This window comes from Mesoplodon mirus, assembly GCF_964341445.2.
Source record: "Mesoplodon mirus genome assembly, chromosome: 14".
Lineage (NCBI taxonomy): Eukaryota > Metazoa > Chordata > Mammalia > Artiodactyla > Ziphiidae > Mesoplodon > Mesoplodon mirus.
Genome location: NC_138990.1, coordinates 45,640,216 through 45,660,084, shown reverse-complemented (window position 1 = coordinate 45,660,084; position 19,869 = coordinate 45,640,216). Strand labels below are relative to the sequence as shown.

The window sequence follows — 19,869 nt, the reverse complement described above, 5'->3', positions numbered from 1 at the left end:
TGGGCCAATCCAAAAGGTGGGGTTCCGGAGAGCCAGAGAGCAGCCTACAGGTCCTTCAAAGACACACTGGCCTTGTACAGTCCTTTGAAATGTGATCTTGTGAGACCATGATTCCAACAGCCAAGGGTTCCAGTGTGAAGACGGGGCTATGGGTTTCCAAAATGGTAACCAAGAGAATAGGTGAAAAAGGGTGGGTGGGGAAAGCCTAGTCCCATCCCCACTCCTGCCTGCCTTTTGTAGCTGATGTTTTCCCCAAATTATTCCTTTTTCAGATAACTCAGCCCAAACTTGTCCTGGGATATTTGGTGCCAAAAACCTTGGTTTTGTTCCCACCAGGAGAGAGGACTGGCTACTAGCTGTTGGGCCACTGAGGCTCCCATCTCTTAACATTTTTTTTTTTTTTTTGCGGTATGTGGGTCTCTCACTGCTGTGTTCTCTCCCATGTGGCCTCTCCCACTGTGGAGCACAGGCTCCGGACGCACAGGCTCAGCGGCCATGGCTCACGGGCCCAGCCACTCCGCGGCATGTGGGATCCTCCTGGACCGGGGCACGAACCCGTGTCCCCTACATCGGCAGGTGGACTCTCAACCACTGCGCCACCAGGGAAGCCCCTAACATTCTTAATCTTCAGTCTCTGCTCAGGCCTCCCAGTGAGCTGTCACCTGCCACCTAACACAAGTGAAGACCCAAAACTGACTTTTTTAGCAACTGAAGCCTCATCCCAGCCACTGTGGAAGAAGAGGTTCCCTTACCAAGCTCCCTCTTCTTTGAAGAAACACAACTGAGACCAAGTGAGAAGTAGCTACAGTTTAATACAAACCTGCACCAGAACACAACGAGTCGGGCTGTTTTGTTTTTGCCTCAGTCAGGTGGCCAAAGCACAGGACCACGTGTCCTCTTGGGGTTGACACAATCTTAGCACCATGACATTTACAGAGGAGTGAGGAAGTCACTTGGGTGCTGGAGGCTCCATCCCGACCCCAGGCTGTGGCTGCCACCTGGGCAGCTGGAGGGGGTTTGGGTTTCCGAGCGGTTCTGTGGTTTCTGGGTCAGTATCGGAAAAGCCCTCCTCACGGCATTGGCTTGACTGAGACCTACTGTGGACTCCTAGCACTACACACACGCGCACACGCGCACACGCACAGTAGCACAATTTCCTGGTAACTTAACCCCACAAACCTAGAGAGCAGCTAAGGCAAGAACAACGGTATTTATTCAGCAAGTACAAGACCAGTTTGAGAGCTGCATTCGGTGCAACCAGAGCCCCTTTTCATTCCAACCAAGAGCCAGTGGGGCTGGTGATGGGGCTGGCCGGAGCTCGGCACAGGGGCAGGGAATGGGTGGCAGGGGGTGACCTTTCATTTGGTTCCTTGAACCTCCTTCTGATTTTCGTCTAGAAGCTCCTGGGCAAGGGTGGGTCTATGTAAGGGTCGGGGGTGAATGAAGTGGAAGGCCTTCGATGGACCACACCACCGTGTGGTCTCCCAGAGCCACGGACCATGCATCTCTCGGGCGGAGGCACTCAGAGAAGGTAAAGCTTTCCTAGCCCAAGCAGGGATGCTCTGCCCCCTGGCCACCACCACTGCTTGGCTCTTTGGCATCTGCCCAAGGCCCATGACCCAGCAAGGGCTGAAAGGGATAAAGATGATGCGCACTGTACCACGGGGTCAGTGTCACACAATTTCCTAGGCTCAGATCCCCACCAACTGTCCCCATGGCCACCACCCTCCATGAGTGTCTTTGTTGCCTCTGCTTCCTGGGTTACTGCCTCAGTCCTCTCAGCCCCTAAGTGAGGAAGAGGGGCATGAGTGGAGAAGTGAGGATGTGGAGACAGCTCAAACCAGAGGGCAGGCCTCCAAGTAACTGGCTCTGGCTCAAACAGTGATACGCGTTAGTTTGTTTACAAGAAAAATTTATCTACCTGTGCAAAACAAAGCAGAATGCCTACTGGGAGAGTAAGTCTTTTAGTTGGTTAAACTCTCAGGTGGGATCTGCAAGAGATGTCACTCCACTCCTCCTGTCCACAGCTAGGGTACACAGCCAAGCTCTTAAGGGCAGTCCTGGACGTTTCTGGAGTCAGAAGGCCTAAGCTTTCTGGGCCACAGCTGTGAAATGGGGAGAATAATACACACTTTGTGGTCATGAGGAGCAATTGAGAGCTCATACATGAAAGGGCTTTGACAACGTGAAAAGCACTACAGAAATGTGCCGGGTATGACCACCGGCCCAAGAGACCAGGAGCCGCGTGTCAGCCCGGGTGCTCAGACCAAATGTGCAACATGATGTCGCTCCCCGAGGGGGAACAAGGCTTAGCAAGGGCAGCCTCTAGTGTTTCCATGGAAACCACCTGGAGCTTTGGAGGCAGGGAGGGCCCAACTGGGAGGAGATGGAGGCCACAGGCAGGTTAGGGTGAGGTGCTGACCACAGGAGACGGCAGCCCCTGAGCAGCGCTGTGGGCTACAGCCAGGTCTTACTGGCCTGGCCTCCCACCTGGCATCTAGTCCCACCCCCATCTCTCTTAGCAGGCATGAGGCCTCTCACCAATCACACAGATGAGCGCCGGGGCCTCGGTCCAGTAGGCAGAAGCCTACAGGCGGCTGGGTGTGTGTGTGGCGTTAGTGCTGGGAGTGACCAGGGCCAGAGATGGGAAAGGCCACCCTGCTCCCTGAAGGTCTGCAGGGCCAGCATCCCGGGCATCCTCTCAGGATGCAGGAAACTAGACCAGGAGGGGAGGGGAGGGACAGGAAGACTCCAGGAAGGGAGAAAAAGGGCCTGCGAGTCCAGTATCCCCCTCTCACCCCTGTCATCGGTGCCCTAGGCTGTCTGGTTGGTGTAGATGCAGCATCTCCTAAGGTCCACATCTATTCCTGTTTCTATGCTATGCTAGTGACACGAAGCACCGTCATTTTTCACAGGATGCACAAACAAGTCAAACCAAACCACTGCGCAAACCAAACGTGCAAAACAAAATCATATACACGCGCCTGGCACCAGCCTCATGCCCGCCCAGCCAGCCCTTCTGGGCCTGGGACTCCTGGGGGGTGGCGGAGAGGAAGCAGCTGGCAAAGGGCGCAGAGTGTCCCAGCCACAACCAAACAGGGGCAGGAGATGAGTGGGGAAAAACCGGAGGTCCTGGGCATGGCTGGGATGCTAACACCTGTCTGACTTGGGGAAAGTGACCACTGGGCCGAAGGGGATAGGGGAGGGAGTCCTTTTCTTTTAAAACACATCTGCTAAAGTGCTCTGGACAGCTGGCGGGTCAGCCAGGGGCAGGGCACTAAGGTCGGGCTTTCCCAAGGCCAGCCCAGAGGCGGGTGTGAGAGGAGGGGCGGGGCCAGGCTCTATGCATTGGGCTCAGTGCATAGCATGGGCCCCTGGGAAGCCTGCCGAGGCCAAGGCAGGAAAGGACTGCAGCAGGTGGAACACATCTCAAAGTGCCTGTTAGGGTCGGCTCGAAGCACAGTGAATCACGTGTCAGACATGGGGAGGGCTCCCCATGTCCCGGGGCCCCCTCAGGTGGTGCGCTGCCCAGCCCGGCCTCTCCCGCCCCCTGCAGCTGTGGCCGGAGGGCGTGTGGGCTGGTGGCAGCGGTGCATCTTCACTTGGGGGGCTGGTCAGTGCCTTTACCAAATGCCACTTGACCTGCCTCCGGGGGGAGCGAGGATCCGAGCTGAGGCTCTCTTTGGAACATGGTCATCGATCTGAGAACCTGTAAGGAAGGAAGCAGAGGGTGAGCTCCCTTGGGTAATAAAACCAGGTCCTCCATGCTTAGGATCTAATTTAATTCTCAATTCAACTCCATCCCATTTTACAGGTGGGGAAACTGAGGCTCAGGGAAGTTAACTTGGCTAATGTCACACAGCGTATAAGTGGTAGAGCCTGGACTTGAACCCAGGTCTTCCTGGTTCAGAGCCTCCATGATTAACTGCCTTGCTACGCTGCCTTCACTGCTGCCAACCCTGGGGGTATGGTCTCTTGCCACGCACATGGACCAGGGAGCTGCCTGTTAGCAAGTGGGCCTTTGCACATATGCCTCAGTGAGCAAGAGAGCGAGAAGAAAGGGTGCGCCACTGCTTTGGAAAATAAAAGAACAACACCCCAAAGGCCCCCACGTCTCAAAGTCCCGAGACTTAGAAAAGAATGCCTGGGGACTTCCCTGGCAGTGCAATGGTTAAGACTCTATGCTTCCACTGCAGGGGGCATGGGTTCGATCCCTGGTCAGGGAAATAAGATTCCCGCATGCCCTGCGGTGCAGCCAAAAATAAATAAATAAATAAATAAATAGGAAAAAAAAGAAAAGAAGGTCTGTGCCCCAGGGAGTGTGGTGGGACATTCTTCAGCCTGTCCCATTTAGAACAGATGAGGTTTGGGGCGGAGGGAAGGTGAGAGGCTGTCTGATGTCTGCTGAACCTGAGAGCAGTTCCACCCAGTCTTGGCTCTGCCCGAGACTTGAGTGGGAGCAGAAGCCAGGGGCCAGAGGGGGCTCGCAGCTCTGGGGGCCTTGCTGCTTCTCCCGGGGCTGGCAGCTGCAGGAAGGGGCGGGCCCAGGCAGCCGTGGGGAGCTGCACCTCCTGGACTGGCAAAGCCGGGGCTCCCACTGACACTCCACCCCGCAGATCCCTTTCTGACTCCCTGCACTCGGTCCCGTCGCTGGCGGGAGTAGCAGTGGCCCTCAGGGTGGGGAAGAAGTTATCTCGGTAATGAGATTGGCTCTGAGACGATGGGGAGGGTGGTGGAGAGGACCCCTCTCCACAGGTGGTCAGCTCCTCAGTCAAGAACCACCTGAGCTGCTGCCAGCACACGGCTGGGCACAGAGGAAGCTCAGCGGGCAGCGGGCCCCTCGGCTCCCCTCTGGTTTAGTTCTCGGCCTCTCATGTTAGGACAGTTTGCGGCTGCGTCTTACCTCCCCCAGGATCTTGCTCCTCCCAGCTTCCGGCCCCAGCACGGCTCCGCTGCAGAGCGGAGGCTCGGTCTGCGCCAGGGCTAGTCGTGAAGGCCGTTCAGTGAGACCCGGCCCCTGCCCCTTTCAAGTAGGGATCATGGCTTCCAGCAAAGCTGCTTGCAGGACCAAGGCATCTTACAGTCTCTGCCTGCTCTCCCGTGAGGCTCGCCGTTTATGCCGCAATGACCCCCACCTTTAACTACGGCCGAGCACCTGGGACACACGCTGTCGACGATAAAGTCTCTAAGCATAGATACACCCCATATATTCTGCATTGTATTACATACAGTACAATTCCTGGCAGCAAAGAAGGTGGCAGAGGAGCAAACCTGAGGTTAAGATGAGGGAGGAAAGGGTATAAAGGGAAACACTACGTCTTTTCAGCGAGGCTGGTGAGGAGCGGGGTGGGAAATGGGGGTGCAGACCCACGTAGCACAGAGTTAACGCTTCTGCGCTCAGATCATCTCTGGGGCATCCCTATGTGCAGGGCCCTCAAGGTATCTCAAGGGATGAAACTATTTGAACTTAGAAACCATGGGGAAAGGCCCCAAAGGGCCATGGCCTGCTAGAGTGGCTGGTGCCCAGGGACTGGGAGAGCCCTCCTTCCCCGCCCGCCAATATTAGTGTGTCTATAACATGGGGCCCAGCAGTCATCACCGGGCAGGGGATCGGGGAGGGAGGGAGAAGATGGAGAGGAAAGCAGCATAAACCCCTCTGCGGGGGTGGGGTTCCTAGTCCCTCTGCCCTCCTCCTGTCCCCTCACTGGGGTGGAGATGCAGGTGCCAGGCCAAGTGGCCCTTGCTCTTACCAGAGAGGCTGAAGCTGGATTCATGAAGGTCCCTCATGCCTCCGTGTCGGGTAACAGGCCGGGTAGGGGTGTCTGCGAGTGGCGTTCCCATCTCTTTTTTCCCAGGATGCACAACGACAGCTACATCCCCCAGGTAGGGAGTGCGGTCCACTCCCCTCACCTTTAAGGTCTAGTGAAGGTGGAGAGCAGAAAAGGGGAAAAGATGATGCCGTCATCTTTTTTTTTTTGTCTATGGATTTGCTTCTTCTGAACATTTCATACAAATGGAATCATATAATATGTGGTCTTTTGTGACAGGATTCTTTCACTTAGCATGATGTTTTTAAGGGTCATGCATGTTGTATGTAGTATATATTAGCACTCCATTCCCTTTTATGGCTGAATAATATTCCATTGTATGGATATACCACATTTTGTCTATTCAGTAGTTGATGGACGTTTACATTGTTCCCAACTTTTTGGCCTTTATGAATAATGCTGCTATGACATTCATGTACAAGATTTTGTGAAGATATATCTTTATTTTTCTTGACTCTGTATATACCCAAGAGTGGAATCGCTGAGTTATTTTAGTGACTCTATATCTAACATTTTGGGAACTGCCAAACTGCTTTCCAAAGTGGCTGCACCATTTTACATTCATTTGACGATGAATGAGGGTTCCAATTTCTCCATATCCTCACTGACACTTGTTATTTTCCTTTTTCTTATTTTAAATCATTGCCACCCTTGGTCAGGTAGTCTTGTGTGTGAATGTGTCGCTCTTACAGTTCTTTGTGGCACGTCCCCCAGAGGTGGGGCTGAGGTCTCCTGCCATTGTCTACATCTGTGAAGCATATTGGAGATGGGACCATTCACCTACCTGAGAGATCCTGAGTTCGCTCTTGAATTGAATACTGGGATAACTAAAGTCATGCTTTTTTTTAAGGTAATCCAAGTCTTCTCCCTGATAGAACACCTGCATTTGGGCTGGGGCTCCCAGGCCCTTGGTCATGATATTTCTAAGAACATCCACCCTTTCTAGACAGAATCTGGAAATAGCTAGGCAGGAGCATTTTGAACCATAATAATATTGCTTTAGGCCAGAGGAAGGGAAGGGGAAACCTCATGATGCTTTCACCTGTCAGTTTTGTCAGATTTGTTCTTTTCTGATGATTTGGGTTCTCCACCCAGAGGCCAGGGCTGCAGTTGGTTCCCAGCACCCGGAGTTGTCAGGAAGGACAGGATAGCTCTCAAAGATAAGGCTGGACAATCAATCCCCAAGCGACGAGGCAATAGCCAGTCTTCTCTTGGGTGAAACTCTACCCAGAGTTCGGTATCCCTGGGGATAAGGTGGAGCCCCAAGCTTCAGTGAACACCCAGGGTGTTTATGGAATCCGAGGACTGGATGAAACTCTCACGATAAGACCTCAGGCCACCCCCGCATGGCAGTGAGCTAGACCTGGCTTGACCACTTCATTGGGGGGCCCAGACTCAGCAAAGCCCACCCAGCCTACTGCAGTTACAGGGCGGCTGTGGGGAGTTTGGGGAAAGAGCATCTCCAGGGCAAATAGGACAACCCAGGCCAAGCCAGGAGTCCCCTGCCCCTGAGGGACGACAAGAAGCCTGGATGTCAGGGAGAGCTATGAGCACCTCATAGTATCCCCGGGCTCTGAGGGAGTTGGGGACCCTTCCCAATAAACTTTACTTTGTTACAGGTGCTCCTTTTCTAGAATTTTGATTGTTCCCAAAGTGACTGTTCAGGCAATGAGATTTGGTGGAAAGACAGAGTGAGAACCTCTTCGAGATGTAAAAGTCATATAAGGTGTCGCCGCCAGGGGCCTGCAACCTCTTCCCACGCGTCTTCTCCGCACCACCACCCCCGCCGCCCACCTCACCTTTTCTCTCTGGACCAGCTTCTTGTAGACAGTGTCTGGGAAGGACCTCAAGGGGCAGAACTTGCCGGTGCCCTCAGCGCACATGAAGACGCCGTTCTCGTACACGACCCGCCCCCGGCTGATGGTGACCAGTGGGACACCATGGCAGCGCATGTTCTCATACAGGTTGAAGTCTCCTCCCTGCACCTGGGTGCTGGCTGAGATGGTCCTGGTGGGAAGGCAGTGGAGGGAGAGAACGCTCTGAGAGGAGGTAAAGATGTCACAGCTCAACAGAAGGGAAGGTACTTAGCGGGAAGGGATGCTGCTCAGTGGGAAGGGAAGATGCTCAGTGAGGAGGGATGACCCCCAAAGGCTAGGATGGGCTGTGTCCCCCACAAATTTATATGTTGAAGTCCTAGCCCCCAGTACCTCAGAATGTGACTGTATTTGGAGATAGGCCCTTTAAAGAACTAATTAAAGTGAAATGAAGTCATAGAGGTGGACCCTAATCCAATCAAATGGGTGTCCTGATAAGAAGAGGAAATTGAGACACCAGAAGTGCACACACAGAGGAAGTGCCATGTGAAGACACAGGGGGAAGATGGCCATCTACAAACCAAGGAGAGAGGCCTCAGGATGAAATCAACTCTGCTGACACCTCGATCTTGGACTTCTAGCCTTCAGAACTGTGAGAAAATAAATTTCTACTGTTTAAGCCTCCCGTCTGTGGTATTTTGTTATGGCAGCCCTAGCTGACTAATACACTGGGCTACACTCTAGGGGTCTTTCTGCCAATAGCAATCACTAACAACCACACCTGCAACAGCAGCAGGGACCAGCCCCAGGCTGGATGCAGAACCCGGCTTCTCAAGTGCCCTAACGGAGAAGCAGTGTGGGGATCCCAGCAGGGAGGTGCGTTTCTTTGCAATTCAACTTTAAAAAAAAATTTTTTTTGTGGTACGCGGGCCTCTCACTGCTGTGGCCTCTCCCATTGAGGAGCACGGGCTCCGGATGCGCAGGCTCAGTGGCCATGGCTCACGGGCCCAGCCGCTCCACGGCATGTGGGATCTTTCCAGACTGGGGCACGAACCCGTGTCCCCTGGATCGGCAGGCGGACTCTCAACCACTGCGCCACCAGGGAAACCCACAATTCAACTTTTTATCTTCAAAATCCCAGCACATTTTTGTCTCTCTTGTTCACTGCTAGCTTGTGCACTTAGAAAAGTGCTCAGCAAATGGTGGCACTTCTCTATTTGTTGAGTGATTGAATGAAATTTAACATTAAAAAACAATTCCCATTACCCTGCTCAAATCTCTGAGTAAAGATGATGCCCTGGGGCTTCCCTGGTGGTGCAGTGGTTGGGAACCCGCCTGCCAGTGCAGGGGACAGGGGTTCAAACCCCGATCCGGGAAGATCCCACATGTCACGGAGCAGCTAAGCCCGTGCACCACAACTACTGAGCCTGCGCTCTAGAGCCCGCGAGCCACAACGACTGAGCCAGCGTGCCACAACTACTGAAGCCTGTGCACCTAGAGCCCGTGCTCTGCAATGAGAAGCCACCACAGTGAGAAGCCAGCGCACTGCAAGGAAGAGTAGCCCCCGCTCGCCGGAACTAGAGAAAGCCTCCGTGCAGCAACGAAAACCCATCTCAGCCAAAAATAAATAAATTACATAAATTAATTTAAAAAAAAAGATGATGCTCATAACAGATGAGTTATGCTGTGGCTTGATAACTCCTGATGCACTTCATTTACCCACTTGTGTTCATTAACGCCATGGGTGTCAAGCGCTGTGTGCTCAAGGGGACCTACACCCTCAACGGGAGAAGCAGAGTGTTGGTGGAAGAGTCTGGAACTGAGTGTCAGGACAACTATCTGGTTCAGCCAATTATTAGCTATGTCATGTGGGGAGTCCCTCTACTCTCTGCTCTTAGTTTCTTCAACAGTAAAATGGAAATAAGAACTTTAGGCTTAAGTGCTTCCTGGGGCTATGTGAAAAGCAAACGAGATGGTTGATGTGACCTAGCTCTGAAAAACTGTAAAGTGCTGTCCACATTGAGCGGCACTCTAGCAGATCTTCAGACCTTCTTGTTCACTCTTGCATTCCTAGTGCTTGGACCATGGCAAGCCCTCAAGTATTTGTTGAATTGAACACACCTTAGGGTCATCTTGCTCTATGCTATAAGTAATGCAAAGATGATATGCTTTTGGAGTTCTGTAATATAAGGCCCTTAAAATCCCAAGTCCCTCTAGCCCTGGAGACTGGCAGCAGGTTTTACTTTGTAGCTTCTGGGTCCCACACAACCACGTCAGCATCGGCTCCAGGGATGATGCGGCCTTTGCGGGGATACAGGTTGAGAATCTTCGCTGCATTGGAACTGGTAACAGCCACAAAACGGTTCTCATCCATCTTTCCTCCAACCTGAAACATTGCAAAAGTATTAGGTCAACTGAGGCCCTGTGTGTGTGCCTCAAACCCCGGGTCACGCTTGACCCTGGCCTGAGGACTTTTAGTTGGTCAGAACAATGGTGCTGAGAAGGACAATGCCACGGGCATCATCTCAGATGAGCCAACCTGCTAGGCTTGGTTCCATGCTATTCCTCTCTCCTTTTTGCAGCAGTGGGGGAGGGTGGGCCCTTGTTCCAAAAGGTTGCTTTCCTGGTGCAAATCTACCTCCTGTTTGTGAAACCAGGTCTACTCGGTACTTACTCTGGATAAATCAGGAGCTTCCCTGCATCCATGAAGGGACATATATTCTCTCCTGGAAAGGCATCTTATGGTCCCACCCGTGAAGGCACCGTGGACCCTTTTCAAAGGGGATTCCGGAGCTGCCCATGGGTCTTCCCTGAGCTGGTTGTTTAGGCTTGAGGATTTCAAATCTCTCTGGCCTCATACTCTATGCTGCATCTAATCTGTGATAGGTCAAGATCAGAACTACTTATTCTTCATGGGCAGAACAGGAGATATTCAAATGAAGTCCCAGTCTCTATCTTTATTATTGGACAAAAGATATCAAGATCTTTAAAAAGGTTCATATCCCTTGGCGCAGAAATCCGCTTCTAGGAATCTGTCCTCAGGAAATAATTAGAAATGCTGATGTACACTCATGAACAAAGAGATTCTCTGCAGCATTATTTCTAAGAGTAAAAATTTGAAACAGCTGAAAGTTCCAAACATCGTGGAAGGATTAATTAAAGTATGGCACTTCTGTTGGAGGGAATATTATTTAGCCATTAAAAATATGTTTTTGGGCTTCCCTGGTGGCTCAGTGGTTGAGTCTGCCTGCCGATGCAGGGGACACGGGTTCATGCCCCGGTCCAGGAAGATCCCACATGCCGCGGAGCAGCTGGGCCCATGAGCCATGGCTGCTGAGCCTGCGCGTTCGGAGCCTGTGCTCCACAATGGGGAGAGGCCACAACAGTGAGAGGCCCGCGTGCCGCAAAAAAAAAAAAAAAATAATAATAATAAAAATAAATAAATAAAAATATGTTTTAAAAGAATTTTTACTGATATAGGAAGACACTCAAAATACACTGTTATATGAAAAGAAGATGAACCCAGTAATTAAAATAATGTACAGTACATGCATAGAGCTGGAAAGAAATATACCAAAATATTAATAATTTCTCAGTATGGAATTATGGGTTTTTTCCCTAATACTTTTCCGTATTTTCCAAATTTTTATGCTAGGCCTTATTACCTTTCCAATCAGAAAAAAAAAAGACCTTTTCTGTTTTCCTTTTGAGTGAAACAGGAGCTGTGGTTGACCCAGCCCTCCTAAGGGTGAAAATTCTTCCGAGGCCCAGAGTGGGGAGGGTCCTGGGAACGTACCACGCCTCTCTCCCAGATGACGCTCATGCGGTCCTGTACGCCGCTCACGCCGTGTGGGATCTTGGTGAAGTCCTCCTTGCCCATGGCTTTCTGCTTCGTGGTGAAAGGCCGGTGATCTGACGCCACAATGTTCAACGTATCACTGGGTAGAGAGAAGGACATGACCAGTAAGGGGAGGGGAGGCCAGGGTCCCAGAGGGTGGGGACAGGGACAGGGAAAACACCTTCACTTGGAAACCCGGCAAAGCTGGTTTCAATCTCGGCTCTGCCACGTCATAGCTGTATGACCTCCAGTGAGTTATCTGTGAGAACCTCAGTTTACACATCTGCAGAATGAGCGTATGTGCCAACTGTGGCACAGAATGCCAGCATCACGGGAGACCCTGAGAGTCTTTGGATGTTAAGAGAACTAACGGGTGGAGAAAAATTGAACTTAAGAGTTTAACTAAGGGCTTCCCTGGTGGCACAGTGGTTAAGAATCCGCCTGCCAATGCAGGGGACATGGGTTCAAGCCCTGGTCTGGGAAGATCCCACATGCCGTGGGGCAACTAAGCCCGTGCACCACAACTACTGAGCCTGCGTGCCACAACTACTGAGCCCGTGTGCCACAACTACTGAAAACTACGTGCCTAGAGCCTGTGCTCCACAAGAGTAGCCACCGCAATGAAGCCCGCACACCGCAACGAAGAGTAGCCCCCGCTCGCCGCAACTAGAGAAAGCCTGCGCGCAGCAATGAAGACCCAACGCAGCCAAAAATAAATAAATTAAAAAAAAAAAAGAGTTTAACTAAAATGAGAGGGTGGAGGTAGTTTTACTTCCATAGAACCATATGCCGACTCCCTCTCATCTCCCTCCTCAACCCGCGCCAGGCCCTGCTGGCAATAAGCACGTGCTTGGTAAAACGCTCAAGTTCCATGTTAAGCTTTGCTTGGATGTGAGGGCCCTCTTGGCCCGGCAGGGAAGAGGAAGGACAAGACGGAAGAGAAGTCTGCCTTGATCAACCAGCAACGACATGCCAGTGGTTCATCACCGCTGCCATCCGTGAACATGGTCCTCAGATGGTTGCTGAGGCTACGGTGGGTAAGGCATGGCCAGGCTCTCGAGGGGTTCCGGGCCAGCTCAGAACTTGGGGCAGAGACTTACATCGGTGAGAGTGCACATGGCATGCCACTCTGTGGCATGGGCTGGTAGATCCCTGCGCCAAAGGCGCTGCTCTGGGCCCTCTCAGAGACTGCGGGAGGGGCTCTTCCACAGAGCAGAGGGTTTATTCTAGGGTCTCCTGGGGATCCCCACATCCCCCAGACCTGCAGAACCCACCAGAGATAGACAGAATCTTCAGGTTTTTACTTTGTCCTCAGGGATCCACCAGACACCCGGGTAGGGCTCAGGTCAGAAGATGCCCATCAGAGTCATGGGTTGAGGGTCTGGGATCCCAGGACCCCATGCTTTAACTGACAAGTCTTACTGAGCACCCACTTTTCTAAAAAGGCCCCTACACAAATAAGTGCTCACTAGGCAAGAGTGAACGGGGGGGCACATTCCAGAAGGGCTTTTGGGGTCCCCTGATGCTGCCCTGAATCTGGGAGGTATGACAGACCCATCCCTACTCTTTAAAGTTTAAAACACCACTGCCTTTTGTTAAGTACTTTAAAAATATATATGTTCAAATGAAAAAATTTCTGATCCCTTTGAGAAGTCAGATTTTAAATAAAGGACAAATCCTTATATCTATAGATTGTACTTATTACCCTGGTATATTCGAAGAAACCACATCCTAAAGTAGGTCATTATGAAGCAGCTCATATTTTCTTATAGAAATATAATAATTTGTGTCTGGGTTTTCTATCAAGTATTTTGCATAATACCAATTATCACCAACAATGTCATAGAAGCAAAATTATAGTAATCATAAATTCCTAAAAATGTAAAAACTATGCTCCAAATTCTATAAAACTGCACACGTTTACAATATGCACTGATTAAAAAAGGGATTCGGGGACTTCCCTGGTGGCACAGTGGTTAAGACTCTGAGCTTCCAATGCAGGGGGCCTGGGTTCGATCCCTGATCTGGGAACGAAATCCCACATGCCGCAACTAAGAGTTCGTGCGCTATAACTAAGGAGCCAGCGAGTCGCAACTAAGGAGCCCATGAGCTGCAACGAAGGAGCCCGCCTGCTGCAACTAAGACCCGATGCAACCAAATAAATAAATAATAAATAAACAAATAAATATTAAAAAGTGGGATTCAAACTATTCTCCTAATAGTTCACATGAAATTATAATTCTATTTAAATGAGTAGAATTTAGTTAAATAATTTAAATAAATTTGACAAAATAGGCTAGATATAAAAACTTAAATTATTTGATTAATAATACTTTTCTTCCCCTGCCTATTTAAATTTGTGTGGGTTTGGGCACTGTAATTTGGGTGGGTTGGGGGTTTTACTACCTTTTTGTTCTTTCAGTAAATTTGCTTGTGGCAAGCAGAGGTATTTCAAAAGATTCTTTGACCTTGGAACTGAGCCCAAATTCTTATAGTGGGTTCTTGATACTTGTTTGTTTTTGTTGTGTTGATAATGATGAAAAGGAGGCTGGTTTTTCCCAACAAGAAGCATTTTTTTCTTTTTTTTTTGGCAGTACGTGGGCCTCTCACTGTTGTGGCCTCTCCCGTTGCAGAGCACAGGCTCCGGACACTCAGGCCCGGCGGCCATGGCTCACGGGCCCAGCCGCTCCGCGACATGTGGGATCTTCCTGGACTGGGGCATGAACCCGTGTCCCCTGCATCGGCAGGCGGACTCTCAACCACTGCGTCACCAGGGAAGCCCCCAAGAAGAAGCATTTTTAAAAGAAAGAGCTGATCTAGCTTTTCTCCCTTTACTCTCTCAGATTGGTTAAATCTGTCAGAGCTGCCACTGCTCAGAATCACAGCAAAACTATGGGACAGGCTTTAATTACTGCCACTGTGCCACAGCATATCCTGCCCCTCCAGGGGCCACCTTCACCCCGGGACCCGGGTGTATTTGGAAAGCCCCACACTGCTCTTTCGGTTGTTAACATAGCAGGATGTGGAGTGGAAATTTTCTAGTTGTTAGCCAACCAGGACTGAAAGCTAAGGACATGGATGAAATAAAAGCCCCATTATCTAACGACAGCCACCTCCAACTGGAGCCGGTCACTTCCCTCAACACCCCCCACCATCACCCCAACAGAAGTGTATCACCACCCCCAGGTCTTGTAAAAGCAGAAGACAGGGAGGGCGACTGAGGTGTTAGCAGAGTGGTGAGTCCTGCAGTCTCTCCCTTCTTCCTCTTTTCATGGGTTGAATGGTGCTTTCCTCTCCCCCAACTAGTCTCCTCAAGAGGGGACATTTCGAGAGGTTCGCCTGTGGAGAACAGAGGTGACAGCAACGGGCACCTGCCTGAGCCTCTGGGTGAGGAGAGCCAGGGGTGGGGGCCAGCCTGCCCTCCCACCGTAGGGAGTGGCAAAGCTGTGTGAGCTTGCTCTGGGCCCCAGATACTGTAGAAGGTGGCCAGGCTTAAGCTGCTTAGCCAGATTCTTGTTCACGGGGAATTGCTAGTTCTGGAAGCCGGGAAGGTACGGGAAGAAGAGGTCAAGCTGCACTCCATCTCCTGTGTCAGAGGATTGCGTGAGGGTGACTCAAGAGAGCCTGTATTTGGGCACATGCCCCACACAAGGAGGGCCCCAAAGGCCAGTCACTTTCAGCCAGAGAAGCAGCAACAATCAGTGCAGGAGTTCAGATCGTGCTTGGGTATGGAGTGGAATTCCCCACCCTTTAATTCTACTAACATCCCTACTAATTCTCTGAGCTGGGGGCGGGGAGGAGAAGAGGATGACTTTTAAACTGAACTGGACTTCAATAACCAAAAGAGAAGGAAAAGCAATGGCCTTTACCATTATCACAATGTCACTAGAGGCAAGAAAGAATTTGAAGCAAAACGAAACAAAATCTTTCCATGTTTGTGTCCCACCAAATTCAGACTATTCATTAAAGCATTTTATTTCGACCTGGATTGAATGGGGAAAAGCAGTGTTAGAAAAAGAGGAGCCGGGGAAAGGGAGGTCTGGAGGAAGAGGTTAAGGGGAAAGAGGGAGAAAGTGCGGAAGAAAAAGGGGAAGAGGAAAGAAAGGAGGGAGAAACACACAGAAGGAGGGAGGTACATACAACGAGAGAAAACCACATAGGACACAATGAGAAGAGGGAGAGGTGAAGAAAAAGGAGAGATAGAAAGATGCACAAATTTTCTAGGGTAAGTCAGAGACCACGTCCTATAGTTCCCCAGTGGTCTCCAGTGTAAGGTATCAATGTCCTTTGAAATTCTGATAGCCACTGTTCACAGTTTTATATATGCTCTTTACTTGTCACCTCTGAAGCTCTCATCCAAATCAAGTGGTGATAGGAGCTGCATGGATGGCAATTATCTGATGGGCTTTGGAGAAGCTAACAAAAGCAAAATCATCCTCTGGACACAATGAAATCAAACTTAGGTCAGGTTTGGGGCCTCTACGATATCACCTTAAAGATCTACAAATTCCCGGGATGGCGCGCGTTGTGAGATAGTGCCATGCCGTGGTCCTGCTGAAACACCTTACTTGGCCAGCAGGCTCATGAGGTAGGTTGAGGTGTTGGTGTCCAGTCTCAGGGGAGGCACTGTGACGTAGGCGGCTGCATGGGACCAGTCCTGGTGGTAGTAGTGTAAGCCCGTCAGTGTGGCGTGCGCGGTGGTGGTCTCGGCCAGCACGACTTTCCCTGAAAGAAGAGGGTTCAAACCATCACCAGGAGGCCAGTGAACCTGGGAGATCATTGGTCTGAGCCTCTCATGGGGAAGGTGAAGGAGCTGAAGTCAGAAAGGAAGGGACTTGCCCGAGCTCAGCTGGGCATTTGAGAGCTCAGCTGGGGTCAAGGTCAGACTGCTCTCTGTCCCCGTGCTGACTGCAGGCAAGAACAGAAGGGCGAGGCGCTGAGGCGGGGCAGCACTGGTCTGTTTTCTGAGTAGGCGGCTGCTGGGAGCAGCTTCAGGAGAACACTGGGGGTGGCACCGTAGCAGGGGATGGAGGGCAGGGAGACGGAGGGGGGAGGCTGGAACAACAGCGCAGGAGAGACAGCGAAGGGGGTCCCGCTAAGGAGAAGCAAGAGGCAGGATTTGGAGGGCAGTGTGGTGGGAAGGCTGAAAGCCCTTGCTCCTGATTTATACCCTCAGGTTTCTGACCGTGACCTGTTTCTCCTGTTACTGGGCCCTCACTGGCACCCCGAGCCGGACTGGGAGTACAAGCACGTACAAAGCCTTCAGGTGCTGCCAGGTGCTCCGACACACAGGTGCCCTGGGGCTGGTACACTGGGTTCCTGAAAGGGACATTGGGCCCTCACAGTGTCGTTTCTCCAGGGACTTCCCAGGCATTTCCCCCCTGAAATGTCCGTTGGAACTGGTCCAGGATTTCATGTTGGTTACCAATGCAACCACTAGCAAAACCCAAGAGACTGAAAAAAATACCAGTTAATGAGTTGACTGAAAACTTGGAAAACTTTACCAGACCCAGGAGACGTGATGGACACTTCTGTAAAGCTGTTATGCAAACAAATGTGCAGAGGAAAACACTGGTGCTAATGGACTGAACCCAGGCCAGTGCAGGGTGCTTGTGAGGAAGACAGCCAGAGAGAAAAGGGAAAGGCAGGCTCAGGGCCTGGCCCCAGGAGCTGGGCTGGGAAGTGCATGGGCCCCACCACACATGGGTGCTGCTCAGCCCAGCCTACGGACTCACCTTGCATCTTAGCAGCTGCTATAACGTCACCGGCCGAGATGCTGGACACGTTGACCAGGTAGATGGGACAGTGAGTCTAAGGACGGGAAACACGGTGGGAAGGAGAGAGCATCAGCCCCATAACCTAACAAGGACCAAGGTGACCGGACCAGCCCAGTCCTGGCCCCAGCGCCGCCCCCTGCATCGCTTAGCACTCCCCTCAGCGTGGCGGTCTTCTGCCGGGAATGCAGGGCTGGTGGCTGCAGGCTGGGGAACCCCACGAAACAAGGAGGGGACAGGCAGCGCCCAGCACCAGAGCCCAGCAGGGGGACATCAGGGCAAGATGTCAAGTGGTGAACCTCACATTTTCTGCCAGCCAACAACAAGACTATTTACAACTTGAAATGAGGGGCTCTTAATTTCCTATTCATGAACGTGATGACCTAGAGAGAGTTGTGTATTATATCCCATATCTAAAATGATGATACCTGCCATCTGAGGGCTGCTTTATCAGTAGACAGAATGTACCCTGGAGAAGAAACAATACACAAGAGGTTCAGGGCTCACAGTCTACACCAGACAGGACTGGTCTTGCAAATGGACGCCTGGATTACAATACTGATTAGCTTTTCCTCTGTCAAGCTGTGTGACCACGGTCCATGGCTTCACTTCTCTGGGCATGTGTTTGAACTAAGAAAATGAGGAGCTGCCCTTTTGTTATTCAGAACTTTCCTAATTCTGGGGTAAGTTTCCATCAGGAAGTAATTGATAGCATAACTATTGTTATGACACTACATCAATGTCCTTGTCCAGCTCCTGGACTTATAAAGAGCTAATGGGAAACTGTTTTCCCAAATGTTATTCTAATGCCTTCTTTGCCTATCAAATTAGGAGGATAGAGAATTTAGGGGCTGGCCTGACATTTGAGGTGCTTGGCACAAGTTTCCTGGCTAATTCTGAGGCCAACTGGACCTCCAACCTCTGTGTTCCCCTGGTGTTCCTAACACCACATCCTCAGCTCACAGCCTTCAGGGTAGCCTAGGTCTTTCCGGAGAAGTTCTTAAGGGTTAGCGCCCATTAGGATCATTAGCAGGCTTGTTAAAACACAGATTGCTCAGCGTCACCCCCAGTTTCTGATTCAGCGGGTCTGAACAGGCCTGAGCATTTGCATTTCTGAGTTCCTATTTCTAACAAATGATGTTGATGCAGCCGGTCCAGAGACCACACTTAGAAAACTAGAGTTCAGACTCTCTGAGCAAATAGAACACTTAATGATGGTTTAGGAGGAGAAAGGATCTTGGTACAGTGTTCTCCTGTTTTTAAAGTGCTTTTCCTTCCACGACTCCTTGGATCCTCACAACCGTCCTGTGAGGAGTAGGTGATATTATCATTCCAATTTTAGATAATAAAATAGTCTCTCGGAGTGGTTGATTGACTTGCGTGTGGCTGGAAGCTTGTCTTTGGTCAAGGCCCCAAGGTGTGTGCTCATTCCCACCACCACACTGCATCCCCCTTACATACAGTTCAGCGCCCCCTTACCCTGAACCATACCAAGGAAAAATCATGAATGGCCCAGAGGCGGAGGTTCGAATCATGGTTCTCTAAGCAAATGTCTCTCTGCTCCTCTACAAGGAACAGATTCCGGCTGCCATGAGGCTCTGTGGTTCCCACCTTGCCCTGCCTCTGCTGGGAGGCATTTCCATTTGAGCAATGAACCAGGTCTCAGCAAGCTCAGCAGGGTAGAATGGAGAGCCGGTGGCAGGGAGGACTCCTGCCAGGTCTGTGGGAATAGCAACGTTCATTCAGCAAACGGTGGTCATTTGCGGTCCTGTGAGCCAGGCATGGGGCTGTCCCCCAGAGCAGAATGGGACTCTACTGTACAGGCTGGGTTCTGACCCCAGAGTGGAGAATGGGCTGAGGGTGAGCTGGGGTCTACTTACTCTGTTTGCAATGGTGATAACTCGGTGAGTGGCTTCTGCTTCCAGCTGTTAGAAACAGAGGACAGGAAGAGAACAAGCTTCACCATCTCCCCAAGCAAGCTTACATCTCCCTGACACCCCACCTCGTAGGCAGAAAGTGCTGGAATGTCTGACTCAGAGCTGGAGTGGCAAACAGCACCCACAGGGGCTGGCTCGGGGGGAAACCCTGGGCAGGGACACCAAGCTCCAACCACCTCTGCTCACACTGAGAGAACACCAGGACTTAGGGTTCTAGGCACGTCTTTGCTGGATGCTACTCAGGGCTTAATTAAAAGACAACAAAACAAGAGCAAATGAAAACCTGCAGTCACATCTCTCCCTGGTTTCTGGTGCATTCTCTCCACAGCCATCTCAGAACTGTAGCAAAGGAGCAATACTGATTGATTTCAAGCTGGAAATTAGCCTAGATCGGGATTTCTGGACCTCGGCACTAGTGGCATTTTGGGTGAGATAATTCTTTGTGGTAGGGGCTGAATGGACATTGCAGGCTTTTTGGCAGCATCCTTCACCTCTACCTAGTAGATGCCAGTAACTTCCTCCCCCCAGGTTGGGATAACCCAAAATATCTCTGGACATTGCCAAATGTCCCTGGGGAGCAAAACCTCCTTAGATGCTCCCCTTAATCAGTAGATGATGAAGGTGGTATTCTTTTTTTTTTTTTTTTTTTTTTTGCGGTACGCGGGGCTCCCACTGCTG

General features: G+C 51.1%; 1 protein-coding gene across 1 annotated transcript in view; it reads right to left on the bottom strand.

Annotated features, from left to right (window-relative positions):
- Positions 1-949: 949 nt before the first annotated feature.
- DPYSL5 (dihydropyrimidinase like 5) overlaps positions 950-19,869 on the bottom strand; it is a gene marked incomplete at both ends in the record, with an annotated part of 48,764 nt that continues 29,844 nt past the window's right edge. The window contains 9 exons of the mRNA XM_082642947.1: positions 950-1,052; positions 3,628-3,709; positions 5,751-5,919; positions 7,628-7,835; positions 9,886-10,028; positions 11,439-11,580; positions 16,049-16,205; positions 17,216-17,291; positions 19,135-19,179. Of these exons, the coding sequence (XP_082499073.1) occupies positions 950-1,052; positions 3,628-3,709; positions 5,751-5,919; positions 7,628-7,835; positions 9,886-10,028; positions 11,439-11,580; positions 16,049-16,205; positions 17,216-17,291; positions 19,135-19,179 (1,125 nt within the window). The remainder of the gene's footprint in view (positions 1,053-3,627; positions 3,710-5,750; positions 5,920-7,627; positions 7,836-9,885; positions 10,029-11,438; positions 11,581-16,048; positions 16,206-17,215; positions 17,292-19,134; positions 19,180-19,869) is intronic.